Source organism: Halichoerus grypus, chromosome 1 (assembly GCF_964656455.1).
Source record: "Halichoerus grypus chromosome 1, mHalGry1.hap1.1, whole genome shotgun sequence".
Taxonomy (NCBI): domain Eukaryota; kingdom Metazoa; phylum Chordata; class Mammalia; order Carnivora; family Phocidae; genus Halichoerus; species Halichoerus grypus.
Genome location: NC_135712.1, coordinates 180086117 through 180107901, shown reverse-complemented (window position 1 = coordinate 180107901; position 21785 = coordinate 180086117). Strand labels below are relative to the sequence as shown.

The window sequence follows — 21785 nt, the reverse complement described above, 5'->3', positions numbered from 1 at the left end:
CAACCAACCTGATATACCACATTAACAAAACAAAGGGTAAAAATGATATGATCATCTCAATAGATGCAAAAAAAGCATTTGACAAATTTCAACATACATTTATGATAAAAATTCTCAACAAAGTGGGTATAGGAAGAATGTACCTCAACGTAATAAAGACCATAGAAGACAAACCCATAGCTAACATTACACACAATGGTGAAAAGCTGAAAGCTTTTCCTAAGTTCAGGAACAGGACAAAGAGGCTCACTCACACCACTTCTATTCAGCATAGTATTGGAAGTCCTAACCACAGCAACTAGGCAAGAAAAACAAATGAAAGGCATCCAAATTGGAAAAGAAGTAAAACTGTCATAATTTGCATGTCATCAAAACCCTAAAGACCCCACCAAAAAACTATTAGAACTAATAAATTCAGTAAAGTTGCAGAATATAAAATCAATACACAGAAATCTATTGTGTTTCTATCACTAATAACAAACTATCAGAAATCAAGAAAACAATCCCATTTATAATTGCATCAAAAAGAATTAAATACCTAGGAATAAATTTAACCAAGGAGGTAAAAGACCTGTACTATGAAAATTATAAGACATTGATGAAAGAAATTAAAGATGACACAAATAAATGGAAAGATATTCCATGCTCATTGACTGGAAGAATTAATATTGTAAAATGTCCATACTATCCAAAGCAGTCTACACATTCAATGCAATCCTTATCAAAATATCAATCTTTTTTCACAGAACTAGAACCAGTAATCCTAAAATTTGTATGGAATCACAAGAGACCCCAAATACCCAAAGCAATCTTGAGAAAGAACAAAGCTGGAGGTATTATACTCCTTTATTTCAAACCATACTACAAAGCAATTATAATCAAAACAGTATGGTATGGGCATGAAAATGGACACATCGATCAATGGAACAGAAGAGAGCCCAGAAATAAACTCACACTTGTATAATCAATTAATTTACAACAAAGGAGGCAAAGATACACAATGGGGAAAAAATAGTTTCTTCAGTACATGGAACTGGGAAAACTGGACAGCTACATGCAAATGAATGAAACTGAACCACTTTTTTACCGTATATAAAAAAATAAACTAAACAATCGATTAAAGATTCAAATGTAAGTCCTGAAACCAGGAAGTTTCCTAGAAGAAAACATAGGCAGTAAGCTCTTTGACATCAATCTGGATGACATTTTTTGGATCTGTCTTCCAATGCAAGGACAAGAAAAGCAAAAGTAAAGCAGTGGGTCTATGTCAAACTAAAAAGCTTTTGCACAGCAGAGAAAGCCATTAACAAAATGAAAAGGCAACCTACTGAATGGAAGAGGACATTTGCAAGTGATATATCCAATGAAGGGTTAATGTCCAAAATATATAAAGAACTCCTATAACTCAATATCAAAAGAACAAACAATCCAATTTAAAAATGAACAGAGGACACGAATAGACATTTTTCCAAAGAAGACTTACAGATACCCAACAGGCACATGAAAAGATGCTCAACATCTCTAACCATCAGGGAAATGCAAATCAAAACTGCGACAAGATACCACTTCACATCTCTCTGAATGCCTATTATCAAAAAGACACAAAATAAATATTGGCAAGGATGTGGAAGAAAGGGAACCCTTATGTACTGCTACTAAGAATATAAATTGGTACAGTCACAAAGGAAAACAGTATGGAAGTTCTTCAAAAAATTAGGAGAACTACTATAAAATCCAGCATTTCTTTTGTATGTATTTATCCAAAGAAAATGAAAACACTAATTTGAAAAGATATATGCACCCCTATGTTCATCACAGCATTATTGACAATAGCCAAGATGTGGAAGCAACCTAAATATCCATCAGTAGATGAATGGATAAAGAAGATGTGGTGTGTATACACGTGTGGAGACATACATGCACACTGGAATGTTACTTGGTCATAAAAAGATGAAATCTTGCCATTTGCAACAACATGGACGGACCCAGAGGACAGTATGCTATAGGAAATAAGTCAGACAGAGAAAGACAAACACCATATGATTTTACTTATATGTGGAATTTACAAAACAAAACAAACAAACAAAACAGAAACAGAAACAGGCTCAGGGATCCAGAGAACAAACTGATGAAAGAGAGGAGGGGGGATCAGGATGGACAAAATAGATGAAAGGGATTAAGAGGTACAATCTTCCAGTGATAAAATAAGTAAGACGTGAGAATGAGATGTACAGTATTGGGAATATAGTAAAAAATATTGTAACAGTTTTGACAGATGGTAACTAGACTTACTTGGTGACCCTTTTGTAATATGTATAAATATAGAATCACTGTGTTGCGCACGTAAAGCTGATACAGTGTTGTATGTCACTTATCCTTAAATAAAAAATATAAATAAAAAAAATTAAGACCAACCCCTCCCACAAAAGTATACATACAAAATCTTATTGGTACAGTTTGCTATGATTGTGTTTAACTGCAATATCTGTCTCTTCCTTTACATTTTCTATACCCTATCAGAGGAGAAGAGGCCCTCTTCCTTTTAAAGGTGAACACATGTATCAGGGAATTGCATCCCTATGTCTTCACCATACACAAGACATAGCTTTGTCCACCATTGTCCCCTTCCCTTTATTTTGAGTTTCACTCTACTGTCTCCTTCCTCCCTTTGCATGTATGCTTACATGTACCATAGCCTCAAATGCTTCTTGCATTAATTTTTCCATCCATTTCCTCAAAGAAGTCCTTAACACCTACTTCATTATTCACTCATTCCTTAATCCCTCACAATTGACTTCCATCCCCATTTAAATGGAACTCATCTTTCAAAGCTCATGTGATACTGCATGCTATGTGCTTCATTATACTTTGTTAAATGAATAAACAAGTGAATACATGACTTTCTCAACACCAACTCAATGATCTTTAATCAGTTTTCCTCCTCCTTGATACATGGTTAGTCAGGCCCATGACTCCGTCCCTGTTGTCTTTAACAGAATTCTGGTTCTTCTCTTATTCTAATGTTTCTTGTATGACACTTGACTGGCCACTTCTTTGGAAGCAGGGTTCCACTTGTTTAGTGGAGGACAAACTTAGGGTTAAAATCAAGTTCCTGATATTTCATAGCTGTTAAAACATAGCTGTTAAAGACAAAGTGCCCCTTTCTTCATCCATAGAAAGGAGGTGATGATAGTGTTGTTCTAAAGGTTGATGTGATGCTTAATGCCCTTGCAAAGATCATAAGTGCTCCTTTAATGTTAGCATTTGCATTCCAGTGGCTGTAAGCTCCCGATGGGCAGTCTCCATGCCATTTTTTTTTCCTTCCTATTCTTTCTGTCCTCAAAACCAGCAGTGTTGAGTTTGGGGTCCTTGAAAACTATTAGTTGTGAATGAGTGAGCAAATGCATTGTTCCCCTTCTCTTAATGGATGATCTTTCCCAAAGGCTTGGCTTCAATTTCCTTCACCCTTTCCCTTACTGACCTCATTTAATCCCTGAGGACCTTTGGACCTCATTCATTTTTTCCAACCATCTTCATGTAGATCACCACCAAATCTAAACTGAAATTGGGCTCAGCTTATTGTGACCCCAGATCCAGATTTCCTATCTTTAAGATAAGTCCCAAAATAACATCCTCAAGACATCTCTTTGATACCTTAAATCCCTATGTTTAAAAAAGAACAAGTCTTCTTTCCTTCTCTTATTACTCATTCATATATATTCATTATATATTTACAATTATACATATTTATTTATTATACATGTACATTTAAAATAGCCTCGATATGAAAATATATGCCTAACCTGTATATTTAATTTATATATACACATATAAAATATATGTATTATATATTTGTAATAACATCCAAAGAATTCTACCTGCTTATTTGTTTATAGGCTTTAAGATAATGCCCCCTGCAAATACTATTCATCCTAATTTGTACCTTGAGTTATTAGCTACCTGCCCCACTGAAACCAAAAACAATAATGTTAATTTTTAAAAGACCAGACTCCTTAGTCTGCTAGTAATTTGACCCTTATTTTAATAGAAAACTTTATTTTATGTAAACAATATCGATTTATTATGCAAGCAACATGTAGATACATTTTTATTGTTAAAAAAAAAAAGCAACACGGAAGTGTAAACTAAAAGCAAAATCCCCACTCCACCACTGATGTTTGCTTCATTCTTACTATTCTTTACAGAGATGATTTCTATTATCAGTTCAGGATAACTCTTTTATAGACATTTTACCTACATTAATGAACACATGCATGCTTGATTTTTACTTTATGTAAGTGCACATTACTGTATTTATTAATGTGAAGCTGGAATTTCCCCCTTATTAATATGTCTTGGAGGAGTGCCTATTTAGATCTGCCTCTTCCTCGAGATCTACTGCATAGTATTGCTTCATACAGAAGCAATATTTACACAGATTTTATTGATGAATCCTTAAAAGCTACCTTGCTATTTATTTCCCATCCCTCTCAGATGTGTAATCTTTTAACTGAATGAGAAAACAGATTTCACACTTTTCTCTATTGGCCTCTGTGTGCATGCTATTCTTGCTATTCCTTCGAGTGAAACTTCTACTTATCCTCCAAAACCCAGTTCAAATGTGAACTTACACTTGGAGTCCTCTATTGCTATCTCAGGCTTAAAGTGTTTTTTTTTTTTTTTTTTTTTAAGGTATCCATGATTAATTGATGGTTTGCTATGTACTAAGAAATTTATAAATATTGTTTTTTTAATTTTTTATTATGTTAATCACCATACATCACATCATTAGTTTTTGATGTATTGTTCCATGATTCATTGTTTGCATATAACACCCAGTGCTCCATGCAGTACGAAGAGATTCCCCAATTTTGAGGACAGGGACTGAGGTTTTTATACTCCCACAAGGCTAGACATGGCATCCTACGTATGGTAGATTCTGAATACACATATTGTATAAACAAATACATGATTTTTAAAACTTTTTGTGATCTAACATGTATGCATCAATAGGCTATAAGCACCTTCAAGGTAAAAACATATCTCAGCGTGCCTTGACTAATGCAGATATTTGATGATTTGCATGCCAGTGTTATATCAGCTGTACTGTGGACGTGGACAAAGATGGAGTTCTTCCTGTATCATGTTGTATCAACAGTACCCACCAGTCAGTATAGAAAGCTGTTATAGAGAAATAGGGATGAACCTACCAGGATCTCCAAGAGGATTTTGAATTGAGCTGGATAATCCTAAAGGAAAAGAAATTAAAAAGGATTATTCACCTGGATATCCATTGTTTTTGTATTTGTTGTTTTGCTTTGTTTTTGCGTGTCCAGAATCCTTTCCCCTTTCTTTCAGCAAAGAGAACCCCACTTTTCTGTGAAGGACCCACTGCATATAGCTTGAGTGGAATGGCCTTGCCCACCCCTGTTCTATGCACAGTGACATGGGAACCTACGTTCTCCGTGGGGTAGCCACAGCAGTTTGTTGTGGGATGGTTATGAGAGTCAGGTTGTACCAATGAGGATGTCCCCTGTGACTTGAGATAAGCGTGCTGGGAGTAGAGGGTTCTCTCCTCTTTTGCGAGGTGGAAAGATAATGTAGGCTTGTGACTGACAGAAGTCCACTTTCCCACCATGGGTAAGAAGTCTGAGAGTAAAGCCTAAATCAGGGCCAAACAGCTGAGAAAAGAAGGTATAGACAGGACACTTAATTTGTCATTTGGATCTCTTGATTTACTTACTCCTGAAGCTGGTCTACTCCTGGACATCCTAGATAAGTAAGTGAGTCTCCAAATTCCCTTTACCTAAGCTAGTTGAATTTGTATGCTTTATAATGGAGAGAGACTCAGAAAATGATATAGAAGGTTTAATTAATTTTAAATATTTCTTCAGACTCTATTTTCTTCCCATCTCTTTTTAGAGGATGTATGGTGATGAAATTCTCTAAATTTAATTGTTTAGTCTCTGCTTTCTAACTCCCAAAATGTTCACAGAATGGAAATGTTTAATTTTGTGAAGGTATGCCAAAAATGATCTACAAAAATGGCTTAAAATTGGAGGCTGGATCTTATGCTAAAATGACTGGTTAGAAATCAAGAAACTGAAATGTGGTTTCTGCTGACCTGGTCTTTTATCAGTTTTATTCAATTTACAACAGTGAGAAGAGGGGACAGGAACTTATATATATTCACTACCTACTCAATTCCACTATTTCATGAAATTTACCCCTTTCATGTAAACATTGTTATCCTGATTTGAAAAATTTTTTAAAAATCCAAATGATTTTCAGAGTTCCAGTCTTGCCCGGTGTCCCCTATCTGGTTAAGTTTAATAGATTTAAGATTACAATCCAGTTGGGTCTGATTTCTAACCTGTCCTTCTTCACCGTCTGGAATGCCATAAAATTAGGATGGATGTTGACTCTTTTCTCTGTTCTTAAAGCATATTTCCAACTTTTAGTCAACTGTCTTGACCTTCATGGCTTGGTATTATTGTTTTGGGGAAATAGCAGTCATTTTGGGGGGTGAAGAATATTGCTATAGAGAGAGTACAAGATTTGAATTTGGAGACGTGAATTCTAGTCCTGTGATTTTTCCACTACAGAGCATTGTGATTATGTGGCTCAGGCTTTCTAAATCTTGGTTTCCTCTTCCATCAAGTAAAAGATAAGGGCCAATCATCTCTCAGGTCTATGTCAGCACCTTTCTACTGGGAAATGCTTCCCTAGAACACTGTACTTCTCCTGTTAGAGATCGGATCACCCAATGATGGCTAGATGCAGTAATGTCTTGTTCAACTCAGTATTTCCCAACAGTGAGCCCAGGCTATGGCAAATAGTAGATGATCAATAAGTATTTGTTGAATAAATAGATGAGGGAATGAAGTCTATTAGCTTTTGTGTACAGAACACTACTTTTTATTTTGATTTTTCCCCCAATTGACCGAGAGAGTGATATTTGAAATACTTCCAATTTTGCAGGTGAGAGGTAAAATAGGTTAGTGATAGATTTGAGTACTACAGCGTGCTATACATCAGCATAGATTTTAAAGAGGACTTTCTTTTAATTCAAAGCTCAATATAAGCCAAGAGCTAACTCGAATTTTTAAAATAAAAGATATACTTTAAAGTGTAAAATGGTCATTTTAGGTGGCCATTGTAATTCAGCTTTTAAGGCTTGGTAACTAAGCCATCCTGGTGAACCTTCTGTGTGAATGAAGCCTTCCTTAATCGGCTTTTCCTATATTATTTCATCCTGCGAAAGAAAAGCAGTAGCTAAGCCAGAAGCAAGCAGGATAACAGAAAAAGGAGTCTGTGGCCAAAGCAACAGAATTACTTTTTTTTTTTTTTTAATTCTTTCACTTGTGTTTGTGAAGGAGAAGGAAGAAACATAATTTTTTGTCTTTGTTTAGACATTGAACAATACAAATCACAAGAACATATATTTTTGACATACTATTTTTTTTGGTGTTCTTTGGAATTTGGACCCTAATTAAAAAATATGTGTTTCCTAGCCCTTCTTACTGTGAAAATCCTTGGCAATATAAACAGATGCACTGGTTGGCTTTTAATTCTGACACCAGACTGTCTGAAATAATAGCTCTGAGAAAGTGTGAATTCTTTCATTCCTCAAGCTTTAATTATAAGTACTTAATTTGTTTGTCTTTCTATTGCTGACTGTCATACCAATCTGGCTTATCTTTCATCTGGCTAAACATGGTGCACCTCAGAAGCCCCTCGTTTTGAAAAGTTTATTCTGCATGGGAAGATGGAAACAAGCTAAAAGTTTGAGTTATTTTCACCCTTCAGGGCACCTCACTGTAATTTAACAATTATGATATTAAGTGGTATTCTAAAAATTTCAGTAATATAGGCCTGGAAGATGACAGAATTAGGATCTTGATAAGCAGTTTGGAAACACTGAATATTTCTCATAAAAGTTTGAAAAATGAGCCAAGTTAATAGCTTACTAACTCATCTTGACCTTTCACAGCCAAAGATGTTCTTCATTTTTTGTGTCCACCATTTTTTACACTTCGAAACCAATTTGCTGTCATAACGTTTTTAGCCACGGGACTGACTGTCATGGTATGGACTGTTGTAATTAGATGAGGTACCACATGGCGCATCAGCGGGAAAAGTCATCAGTTGCCGGGAGTAGGGATATTTTGGAAATATTGCTCGGTCTGATCTTCCTGAATACTGTCATATTCCACTTTTAAAACTTGACTGTGGAGAGATGTGTTTTTGTTTTCTAAGGGCAAAAATAAAATCCAAGAAAGGCAAGTCACTGCTGGAACTCATGATAAATATAAGAAAGGCTCATGCTCTTCATCCAGTTGGTTTCTTTCCAAGTATTTCTCTGTATGTACATTTGCATTTTGAGATACTTTCCCCCATTATTGCGGAGCCTAATACGAAAGATGTTTATATCCCCTTTGTAAATATGATGGAAAGAATAAATACAAATAAAATGTATTAGGGATTTCAAAGCCCTTTATATTTATTATTTCAGTCCCCATAACAATCCTCTAAGTAATTATCATTATTATCATCCTCATTTCAGAGGTGAAATTGAGATTTAGTGTGGCTAACTAACATACCAAAGTTCCCAGAGCCAGGAAGCTGTGGAGGCTGGGATTTGAACCCAGGAGGTCCAGAATATTTAATCACGTCCCTGCTGCTGCTGGACATTAAGATACCAAATGCTTTACACACGTGACCCCATTTAATCCTTCCTAAAACCTATTAATATGGGGAACGTGTACCCATTTTACAGATGGAAAAACTGAAATTTTGCCAAAGTCATTTGCCCCAGCTCACTCAGTTCGTAAGTAGTGGCAATGGGCTTAGAACTGAGGTTTTCCTGATTCCAATAAGCCGGTGCTCAAAACCTTCATTCTAAACTGTATGATAACATTTGTTTAGGGCTTTAGAGTTTTATTACCTAAATCTAGTAGATAGCACAAAAAAAAAAAAAAAAAAATCCTTCAGTGTGCAATGACTGAATAAAGTAAGATGCCACTAAGACTTGAAATAAGGGTAAGGGCCAATGATGTGTGTTCCTGTTTTTGCCATTTTTCTGACAGTGATGAAATAGAGTGTTGGGGGATATGTTTCTCCTTTATACTCCTGAATAGAGGGTAACATGTCTTCAGGAACGGTGGGGAAAACACCTGGGGACACTCTCTTGCTCTTTTTGCATAAATGTCCACATTTTACTTTTTCTCCCCATAAACAGAAAATTTGTTTATGTGGAATTAGATTTTTGAGGATATGAAATTTCAGTATCCCTTAGGTTCCATGACCATGCTGTGGGGCAATAACTTGGACAGCAATGACAGCTTCTAAGTTGTTTCCTGTTTTTCTTGGTCTCATTGCAGTCCTTGCCAGAGCTTCCCTCCTTCACTGCTGCTGCATTAGTAATGCAAAATGAAATTCATTGTGCCCATTATATCTGTTAAATGGTTTCCATTTTAACTTGAGAAAAATGTATTGACGTTCATGTGTTTGGCATGGAAAATGTGTGTATCTATCGAAGATAGCAACTTGTCTGTTGGAATTACAGTGCATTATGTATAATGCTGCTTTTAGCCGTGCATGTACATTTCCTGGAATCTTATTGTGTCAGAGCTTGGAAAGTTTACACAAGCATTGGTAATCTAATTTTTGTCTGGTGGGTGGCTGTGGAAATATGGAGTATTTGAAAAAGCAAATGTCTTGGCCATCTGTGTCAGGGACTGGTTTCGTGGCAGGGGTGTCTAGTCAGGTGGGGTAAAAAGCACCCATCAAAAATAAAGGTTTAAAAATATTGTCCCAGGCCTAACCTAAATATTAATTTGCCCAGGAGCAGAAAGATATAACAGTAATCATGACATGGTTTTTACCACATTTGTGGTTATTTTTTTTAGGAGTTCTAACTGTAAGGTTGAAGAATATGTATTATCTTTCTCCTGCCTCTCAATGATAATCCTTCCCTAGACTACATTGCTTCCTATGTCTTTTGTCTTCTGCAGACATGAGTCTTTGGCTCATGAGCATCTTGTTAAGGTCTGTTGAGGATTAGGGGCTGTGACACAATTTTCTTGCTGAGTCTTTTTATTGGGGATTTTTCAGTTGGTTTGTCTTGGAGGTCTTTGAAACGTCTCCTATCAAGCAATGATTTTCATTTTTCTTTGTTCTCCTCAAAATTGGGGTTGTATTTTGCTCAACTGTTCCTGGGGTCTAGGTAATGAATTGTATTATTTACTAGGCAAGTGTGAAATTCTTTGTGTAGCAGCTGTACTGTGCTCTGCCTCTCAGAGTTGCTTAAATCCTACTCACTGCCCTGCTGCTAAACTGTGATGTAGTTTTGTTTTTTGGTTTAAGTGCATTTCAGTCATCCATCTAAAGCAGGGTTTCTTAACTTCAGCGCTATTGTCACTTGATGCTGGATAATTCTTTGTTGTGGGGGACTGCTCTGTGCACTGTGAGCTGTGTAGCAGCATCCCTGGCCTCTACCTACCAGAGGCCAGGAGCACCTTCCCCCAGTGTCTCCAGGTATTCCTAATGTCCCCTGGCGGTGTGTGTGAAATCACCCCATTTGAGAATCACTGATCTAAAGCAAGGTTGAAAGACAAGGCTGGCGTGATGTAAAGGAATTTCCGTAAAAAGCCCTGAACTCAAGCAATGCAATGACAATGCTGAGAGAGCTTTGTATCTTGGAGGATATGTGGAGGAACTGTATCACACATCCCTGGAGAAAATACTGTAATAATTGTCTATAGTTTCTTAGACTGAGTAACAGAGGAGGTAAGGGTCACCTTTTAACTGCTTTGCTTCTGATCTGCTAATTATCTCCTCACCCCGTGATGCCTTTTATCTCTCCTCTATGCAACTTGACTCACATAAGGAAGATTCTAATTCTTCTCAGATTTTCCACCTTAACTACTTTTCTGCCCTAACCTCCCTGCTCTTCCCTTCCCCCCCTGGTTTTCTTTGGCTCAAATGGGAACATGGTGCCCATTTATTTCCTTAATCCACTTCACCACCTAATAATACACCTCTTTGGAGGGCAAATTTTAACAAGATGCTTTCTACTCTGTGATGCCCTCCAGTAGAGAATTAACGTTTACCATGATGAGCACCCTCTGTTCCGGGATGCCACTGACCACTGCAGTGTAGACTTATACATTTAACTTTCGTTTAACTTTTTCTCAGTGTCTTCTTGAGTGTTACATCTGTTAAATTTAATGACAATCTTATGGGCCTGTCAAAAGGGCGTCTATGTGCTACTGAAATAGCAATTAAGATAACATGCAAACGAATGAAGTAATCAAACTCATCTGATAACAATATCGAGATTATTCTTTAGTTTTTTAAATGCTGTGAAAGCTGGGGAGGTATGCTCACAAATCTATTTGATCAATATATGGGATATAAAAAGACAGGATTGACTGATGAATAAAATGAAACTGACACAAACAGGCTGGCAGCCAGCTGTAAGTCTCTTTAGGGCAAATGCAATTAACTTAGAATAATAGACTCAAAGTTGATGGTTAGAAATGCATTTTTATTAACAATCACAGCCTGAATCATTATGCTCTTATGAATAAGATGCTACTTATATTTTGTGCATGTGTGTGCATGCATATATAAATACATATACATATGTCTCTGTACGTATATATCCATGCCTCTCACATTCCTATGTGCTCTGCTTACAATTTGGGTGGAAAAGTTGATTTTTAGAATAATGTACTTTAAAAAGGAAATTCATTCATAAATTGTCTCCAGGTCTATAAATTCTGAATATTTTCCCAAATTACATATATAAAAATCATGCTACTTATCTGGTGCTATTAGACATAAAGCCAGTGAGCCCTGGTCCCAGAACTGCTGGTCCTTTGGGGATTTGGAATTGCAATCAGGGATTTACAGATTTCATTTTGAAGAGGAGAAGTCATTACTAGAAACCTAAGCTCATTTCCTCTCCTTTAATAGCTATTTTAAATCATTCATTTAGAAAATACATTAACTATTTAGGGTACTTGCGATGCGTTTCTCTTGGCATTAGGTCTGTATTTTTATAAGAATTTTTTTCCCTAAAATTATTTCAAAAGAAGAAGAGAATTAGGAAAAAAAAAAAAAGACCAAATGACATTTTAGTGATATAAAATTACTTTTGCATAAGATTTTCCTCTCACTGCTTAAGAGGAAGCAACTTAAAACTTCAACAAAAATTACAATATTATTAGCAAACTCTTTTAATGGCATAGAGAAGAAGAAAGGTGGGTGACCCTTAGGAAATTACAAACTGGACCTCGACTATGATTAAGAAATACCATATGGTTGACAGCCTCTTTAAGTGGATTTGTTAATAACTGAAATAGAAAACAGTTTTCATTCTGTACTAATACTCAATATTGATTTCAACCTTAACTAACAATTGGGTAATAAAAGGACAAATGATTACAGTAAAGAATAAGTAACTTTGATTTCTACAAAGAATTCTGAATATGGAGTCTTGCATAACACTGCAAACTGTTTTATATATATATATATTTTTCAAATGCAAAATAAAGCTCCCTGAGTTATGTAATTGCTATTCTTCAAAAGGACATCATGAAGGTTGACAATTTAAAATGTACTCTTCCTGTCACCATCCAATTTTTTTAAATGTCTACTGCTGGTGTTAAAAACAATCTCCGCAGAAGAGGGCTGCCATTGCCAATTTAGGACACTGGCTTTGTTATTAGCGTAGGCATATTAGATCATCCTCTTGCTCTTCCTGCCTGCTTTGTTCTTTTGATATGGCAGGGAACTGAAATTGACAACAGCCTACATTTATATAACAATAACTTGCATTGTTAAATATATATGTGTAGATAGACAGAGAGTTCTTTTATTCCCCAAAGATATCAAAGTTCACTACACACCATGAAAAAAAACCCACAGAAATATGCAGATGCTTCTAGGGTGAACCATGGCAACTATTTAAAAGCATAAAGTATTGACAGCCTTAGGATTCTAGAATAGTTCATAGTCATTTTTAATTTTTGAAAATTTTCCCCCTTTAGAAAATTTCTATTTTCTTCAGGAGGAAGAAAAGGATAAAGGTCACACTTTGTTACCTGTGTGATAAACCAGAAGCAGTTTAGGAAAGCTGGGAACATAGTTGTCTGAGTCTGCATACTTGAAAAACAGTGCTGTTGTAAACACAAGGTCGAGTAGCCTGCTTTGTAGCGCAGTCACTGTGGGATCCATTGTATCCATTAAAACCTCACACAGTAAACTCAGAGTGAAGAGTCTGAAGATTGGACAGGCACCCCTAAAAATAGGGTTGCCAGATTTAGCAAATAAAAATACAGGATGCTCAGTTAAATTTGAATTTCAGATAAACAATGCATAAGTTTTAATAGAAATATATCCCATGCAGTATGTAGAACATAGTTAATATTAAAAAATTATGTGTTATTTATCTGAAATTTAAATTTAATGAGGCATTCTCTATTTAATCTGGCAATCCTAACTATAAAAGCAAGGCTTTGTGTACTGTTTAGAAAGTAGTTTATGATTGGGGTAAAGAAGGTTTTTAGAGGAAAAAAACACAGCATTTTATCTTTTTGTTGCATTTAAAACAAGCTTACCAACTTAAAATTTTATAAAACTCTTTTCCTCCTTATAGAATAGTAATTCATAATCTTTGATTTAGACATGACTCTGCTAAAAAATTTGTGAGTGTAGATCCTGGGCAGAATATATAAGACTCAAGTTATATCATTATAATTGGTGGATACCTGTCTCCCTGACTGCCCATGAAGGATAAAGAATTTTTTTAAAATTTATTTTCCTGAGAACGAGGTATGGTGCTAAGCAGATGATAGGAGCTCAATCCATATTGCCTCAATGAGTTTATTCTTTGACCATTGAATTTATTTTCTCTCCTTTCTTCTAACCTTTTCTCCTTTTCCTCCTTTTTCACACATAATGATAATTTTCTCTCTACATTATAATTTCTATTTTGAGATATTCTTCAGCATACACAGGGTGAAATGTCATACCATTTTAGTGGTAACATATAGGCGGTATTTCTCTGGCTGTATTTCTTACAAGTATTTCTTAGATTAAGTCTGGATGGTTCAGGGTCATTCTCCTGGAGATGGGGAGAATTAGTCAAGTATTTTTTTAACCCCACCAGGAAAGGTATATTATAGAAACATTAAACTTGAGAAATTGATCTACACTCTTGAGCACTTCATATATATTCTTTATTATGTAATGTATATGATCTACTATATGAAGGAGTTAAGAATTTTCTTAAAGGACTTTAAATATATAGAATTTTTATCTTAGGTACTGTGCCAAATTTTGAAGTGCAGACCCAAGCTGCAGCTCCATTTTGTTAAAATTGTGATATATAAAATTACATCTCTTTTGAAACTTGGAATTTTATGATGCTTTAATAGCAAACAGTAAGTCTTTTCATCCCCCTCCTCATTGTTATTAATTTTGTTTTTATTGTATACATGCTATGGACATTTCCCAAAGAAATATAAAGTGAGAGAGGTGTGGAGTGAGTGTAACAAGAAGCAGAGTGAGATAGAGCCTTAAAGAAGACTCAAGGTTACAAACACATAGGATTTTGGTTATCAAGAAAGCAGAAACTAGAAGTATCCAACAAGCACAAAAATAACATCAAATTTGTGTTTTTTTAAGTGTAAATCTCTGTGTGTGTGTGTGTGTGTGTGTGTGGTGAAAAGAAGTTTATTCTTTTCTTTTTGGATTAGACATTACATTAATAAAGTAAAATTTTCAGTTAAAATGATCAGAATAAAAGTCCAAACAAACCAATTTAATCCATCTTTTTATTACTTAAAGGGTAGGGAGGAGGCTGATAGAAGAGAGCTAGACTAACAGTTATCAAGTATCTCCTATATTTGGGCACTTTGCCGGGCAATGGGAGTACTAAACCATATCTCTGACCTCAGGATTCTTTGTTGTTGTTTGTTTGTTTTCTTATTTTTTTTTAATTTCTTAAGTAATCTCTACACCCAATGTGGGGCTCAAACTCACAACTCCAAGATCAAGAGTCACATGCTCTACCAACTGAGCCAGCCAGATGCCCCATAACCTCAGGACTTTTTGACTCATGGTCTAATGGGAGAGACACACAAGGAAGTAAATGATTGCAGTGCTTTGTAACAAAGTGCTATAAAGACATAGGATATTGTGAAGACATGGTCTCAAGTAGAATGTTACCAACCATATAATGCAATTGCAAGAGTGTCTTCACTGGGGAGGTAATGCTTGAGTTTGGTTCAGAAAGAATTTATCAACTGGCCAAAAAAAGTTAAAAAAAAAAAAAAAACCACACGCACAAAACCCCAAAAACAAACCACATTTTATGTAGAGGCCACAACAATTACCAGAGTGTTCAGTCATGAAGCTGCATTAGAAGCAAAGTCGTTTGGAGAGTAAGGTTCAGGGTAGAAAGAATTCCAGGAAATAGGACTTGAGAAATACGGATAACTCAGAACTTGGAGACCTTATGCATAATAAGAAGGAGAATTTAAAGTAGGAAAATATATGGTCAAATTGAGAAAGAGAATGCTGGCAGCAGACTGGAAGGGACAAGATAAATTAGAAGAGCAATATTTGGACTCTTAGAATCAATAGTCCAGGCAAGAGGTAATGAAAGCTTAAACAAAGTGTCAATTTGTAATTAGAGATGGACAGGATATAATAAATCCAAAAGTTAGTGAACCAAAGAATTCAACAGCTGAACATTCTAGAGAGTGGTGATAAACCTGGTTAATATAAAACAGGATTGTATTGAGTGGCTGCCATATGTGATGTGTTTGCTGATGGTGGCATGTGTGACTCAGATGAAGGGAAATCAAGAGAAGGAAAGTGAATTAGCTTTTTTGATGATAAATCCACTTATAAGGAAACGGACTAGGTAGCTTTACATACATTGTTTCAGTGGACAACTTCACAGCTATCTTTTTTTCCTATGGAGTTTTATCCCATTTGGCTGAAGAAGAAATTGAATCTCTGAAATATTAAATGTGCTGTTATACGTTCACAGAGCTACGAAATCATGGTGTGGAGGTCTCTCTTCAAGCCCATCAACACACAAAGTTCCTGTTCTTCCCTTTAAAATGCGTAGCATCAGGTTGACTTCAGACTGATGTGTGTATTTGGACCAAGTTAACAAGGATTTAATTTTACACCAGGCACACTTTAAGTAATCTATCCAGGAGTAGGAAGTGGTTCCAAGAGCTTCTCCTCTTTGATATTTCCTAACCAGTTTGAAAGGACAGAACTGGATTCGTTCATTCATTCACTCAAGATGTATTGAATGCCTTCTTTCTGATTTTAGTCATAATTTGTTGCTACTTCAGGCTTTAGTGTCTAAGGGATGGAACTTATCATGCTGTCCAAGTTATGAGCATTGGTTTAGATGCATTGTAGGAGACAACTACCAGATGCTATCATTGTTGTGATGACCATGTCCCTGAAGAAAAAGGAGAAGAAATGAATTAAATTTCAATTTTCCCCCCTCATCTTTCTTTTTTGATTAATCATCCTTTTCTCTACCTCTTTCATGCTTGCCCCTGTAGGTCGAAGTAAATTTTTTCCTAAAATATATCATTGCAGGTGCCCCTGCTGTGAAAATGGAAAGAAATGTAATGTTTTTGGCCATAGGGAAAGCTGCCAAGCCCAGAGTACCAGCGCGATGAGAGTCATCCTCCGTTTATTTCCCCTTTCCCTTTTTTGGATGTTGATGAGACACTAATGTGGCATGGAGCCTGTTTGCTCCTTGCTGTATTTATTTTGTTAAGATTAGAGTTGCTAAGATACGGTAGTTATTTAAATTGTAACCACCGATGCCAGTGGTCATAAAATAAAGAACTAAAATTTCTTTATTTGCTAACTCTAATGAAAAACATTCTTGAGGGGGCTGGAGAGTTTTTTTGGCAAAAAAAAAAAATGAACTGTACACCAAGTGGCCTATGTTATAGCACATAATTAGATCTACTAGTTCAGCTGATGCTGAGCTATTTCAGTTGAAAATCAAGTGAGAACTGGCTTTGAGTTTGTTTTTTGCTTTTTTTTTTAATTAAATTATTGTTTGTAAACAAAGAGAATGGTCAGGTTCTGCAAATTTTATGTCCCCTCTTCTATTTAGTGGTTTAAGCCAAGGGATTTTTTTTTCAATTTGTTGCTAGTTAATCTCTTCTGTTCAATAAATATTTTGAGGGATTTGAAGTTTTAGCACTTTTTCCCAACTTCTTGAATTGGGTCTCTTAATTCTTCTCATCTTCTACAGCTAAAGCCCTAAATCTCTCTGATTTATTAATTCTTCTTAGTCCATAATTTATAAATTATTTATAATTTTATTGAGGTCAATGACATTTTTTAGGTAACTGAAAAGAAGCTACAGCCTGTTTCAGATTTTATTGTTATTGACAAGAAAACATTGTTTTTTCTTCATAATGAGTCATTTTTTAAAAAACTCAGAATGTTTTCCAACCAAATTTAATCAATTCTGGGACATTCCTTGAACTTGGTGGTAAATATTTTCAACTAATACTTAAAAGCCATTAAACTATTTGGGTGGAAAAATAGACCCTGAGCAGCCAGTTTGGCAAAGGTTTGTTCTGTGAATGTGTGTAATTTTAAATTACTGTATGTTTTTATTTCGCAAAAATTTCCATCTTTCTCACAACACTTCAAATACCAATATCCAGAGTTTCCACTGGCAATTCTTTATTTGTCCTGGAGGCATCTTGCAATTTGGGACCAGGAAAATAGCATGTTCCCTTTGGATTTATCGACATAAACATATGCATTTCTTCTTCAGCACACAGTTCTTTGCAGAGGAGAACCTTTATAGGTTTAGTGGGCAGATTGTCAAATAATAAGAAGGCTTTATCATAACTATATAGTACATTTGGCTGAAAAAGTGATCTTCAATTTTAATCTATTTAGAGAAAGATAAACTATAAAATAATGACATGTGCTAATGTGATTCGATCAAAAGTAATATTTTATGAAATCACCACTTAAATACCTTGCCAGAGAGACATAGAGAATATGCTATACGCTATTGAATTGTATTCATTAAGCCAAACTTGTAATACCCAGTGGAGCCTTATTCCACAACAAGCTTGTGGTTAATTGTAATTCCATTAGAGAAATTGCAAAAAGGTGGTTTCTGCCCACATCTTTGGAGACAAAGTGACTCCTCAGGTTCTGTGGTTATTGTTGTCTCAGGATTTTGAGATGCCTATGATTTGTAGAGTTTCAGTTCTACCATCTGAGTTCTTAGAACTTAATGTCCAGAAGGTAAAGTGACTTACCACAGTCTTCAGTCTTCATATCCAATATTGATAGCTCATATTTGCCATATTAAGGGCACCACCAGAATTTTATTTTACTGGACTATGCGTACTGAGGTCTAAGAATATAGATATGTCAGGTCTCTGCCTACTTTTATATAATAGTTGGTATATTACATTGGTTTATTGGTCTGAAGTTTTCACTCCCTCAAATAGCATTTTATCTGCAAGCCCTTGCTCTGGCTTGTGTTAGGTAGAGTATACATCCCTGCTTCTTTTTGGAGAATTTAGTGTTGTTTAATGACTTGGCCAAGATAAAGACTATAATAAGAGCAGTATACTTGCAAATAGGAACTCCTACATTTTTCTCTGAGAATATCATGCCTAAATAGTTGTGGTCCAAGAAAGATGAGAGACATGTGGGGTAGACCTGGACTCATTCTGTAGCTTTGACTTAAGCCCTACTGCCCCTAGCCTAGATTAGCCAAACTGCAGCTGACTCCAAAGATATGCAAGCAAGAAATAAATGCTCTTTGTCATTTACATTGAAATTTGGGGTGATTTGTTATGCAATATTATTATGGCATCTACCCAAATGATACAGCATGTCCAGTTGTGGTTCCTCAACCAGTGTCTTCAAAACAACAACATTCTGCATAGGTGAGAAGGTGCTGATCTAAAGGAAGACATCTCCACTGTTCTTGATTAAGTCTTTTCGCTATGCTAGCTTTGAAGATACAGTTTGACTTTAGCTCATATAGACTTGAAAAGCTTGAATAAAGTTATGAGTCATGTGTAATTGACCAATGCCCAGACCTGTTGTTTGGTTAAATAGAACAAAATAGAAGGTTTTTGCAAACTTGAAATAATTTATGAAGTAGAGATACACATAGTCTGGGTGGAACTCATACCCAATATATTACTTAGGCTTAACGTATGTGTATCATATGCTGTAATTTACCACTGGGGTATGGTGGGGCATACCAGTGTTCCATAAACCTTCCATGGATTGATACGTGACCTTTTTTTAATGGGTGATGGAAAGGGGAGGTGAGTCTCAACTGATAATTTAAGCTATTATAATGATACCTTTCAAATGGATTATTAAGCTAAGTAGTTCACTTATGATAGGTTGGAGAGTAAGTAAGTTAGAAGCATGATTCAAAAGTTACAATCTCAAAAGTTAAACAAAACCAAGCAAAGAACATAAATCAATAAAGTGGGCCAGGTAATAGGAATGTGACATCCATGAAAAACTGAAGAACATATGCCCCAATTATAAGACGTAGCTATTTGGCTTTGACTGGTTTTGTCATACAGGTCTCGTATAGCCTTTTGTTTATTCAGAAATTTTTTTTTGAAACACCTGCTATCTTCCAGGAATTGTTACAGATTCTGTGGATACAACAGTAAATAAACGGAAATCTTCATGGAGTTAACATTCTAGTTTATGGAACAGACCATTAAAAAAAACTAGGTAAGTAAAATGAAGAGTATTTCAGATTGTTCTAAGTGTTAAGGAGAAAAAAAAAAACACAAGAAGAGCAAGATAACATAAACCATCCAACAAGACTATGCCATAACCCATTTAGAGAAGTCTGAAACTCTTGCAAAAAATAAACCTAAAGGAAAAAAATTCTGCTCCAGGTTCTAACGATATGTAAATATATTAAAAATGCACAATCATGTCCAAAAACAAAACAAAACAAAATCCAGAATTTCTATTCCGGTCATTGGTAAAATAGAACTATTTCATCAGAATAAAAAAAGAGGTTAACAAATGCAGAGATAAGACTGACCTGTATAGTCTGATTCAAACAACAGGTATTTAGTAGGCATATTTATATTTTTAATAACCTTTTCAGAATATTAAATTTTTTTGGCAATTGTACATAACAAAACCTAGTTTTGGTTATAAAAAGTGTATGCTAAATAGTAATGAGAAAACATTAGTTTCAAGTGGATGATTTTAACAGCTATAAATTCTTACTTGAATTCTGTTGAATTTAATGGATAAATTAAACTCATATTTTAATTACTTAAAAGAATCTTAAAAAAAGCTCAATCCCAAACATTCAAAAATTGCTTATTTTTATGCAATCTGTGCAGTTATCCTCAATTATTGTATTGTTTTATGCAAGTTTTACGTTATTATAAACAGATGTGAGTATGAACGGAAATAACATAATCCATCTTAGATACAAAAGATGTAAAAGGACGAAGAGACATTTTTAGGGGAAACATTGGGGAAAATTACTTTTCACTTAGGAGTCTTTGGAACAATACATACACGTGTATTTTCCCTAATGGTGAGGTGGCAGAGGTAGGGCACTGAAAAACCAAGAAGTGAAAAGCAATTTTCTTCTGTGCAATCAGGCATCAAGAATCTTGAGATCCTAAAATGAAATTAGAAGTCCTGTCATTCTCTCAACCACTCCACCTCCATGGAGATGTCCAAGCACCTCCCCATCATAGTTAAATTATGAGCAGTTTCTTATGCGTTCTTCTATACATGATTTATTCATATGTAATATCCTCCATTTTTATTTAAAACATGAGAGGTTATTATATGCAATGGTCTCTATTTTGTCCCACTTCAACATTTCTCTTTAATGGTTTCATAATATTCCTGGACCAGTAATAGGCTTAAAACATTTAGATTGTTTCCTATAATGTTAAAGTAATAATTTTTAGGAGTGGTGAGCCAGCTTGAAGAAGAGAGATATGCATGTGAAAGTTAGGGACCAATTAAAGGTGCACATTTCAATTAATGAAAATAGTAAGCAAGGAGATTCTTCCATTATTCTGGTCCTTTGGGAGCAAGTAAGTTATTTTGAGATAGGTGATTACAAGAAGAGTAAAAGGAATTTAAAGTATTAGTAAACTATAGGATAAAAAGTAGATTATACTAATGACTGGTAATTTTTTTTGTAAAACAAAACTATGAAAAATATTTTGTAATTTTATAGGCATGAAAAATACACAGATAAATGGGCTGAAGATGAGTCTGGGCTGTTCTTGATATTTGGTTCATAATAAGCAGATATGGAATGAGCATGCTGGCTCTGTGATTAAGGAGCATTTAAGTGGCCTATTCTTCAACTATGCTTTAATCTCTAAACATCGGGGATTAGGGAACAATACACACCAATTGATGGAAGCCTCTGTCATGTTGGAGAATGCTCTAACTCCTTGGTTATATGTAAAATTGTAGATCCTGGGCATTTTATGGGAAAAAAACCACTTCATTACATGGACAATTAGTGAAATTTTTAAAATGTATAATTTAAAATCAGGATCTACTTCCTCTTCTCTCCCCATTAGAACTGAACTAATTTACAGGTGTAATAATACACCTCCAATTTTTTTAGTACAAACAGTAGTAATATATTGAGAATTCAGGGTTCTGGGTAATGGGGCAGGAAGCAGCAAGGTCAAAGAATTTTATTTATTAATTTC

General features: G+C 35.2%; 1 protein-coding gene across 1 annotated transcript in view; it reads right to left on the bottom strand.

Annotated features, from left to right (window-relative positions):
• The window catches only part of MDFIC2 (MyoD family inhibitor domain containing 2), a 104444-nt gene that overhangs the window by 39352 nt on the left and 43307 nt on the right, over window positions 1-21785 (bottom strand). Inside the window, exon 3 of the mRNA XM_036079164.2 lies at window positions 5211-5249. Within this exon, the coding sequence (XP_035935057.2) occupies window positions 5211-5249 (39 nt within the window). The remainder of the gene's footprint in view (window positions 1-5210; window positions 5250-21785) is intronic.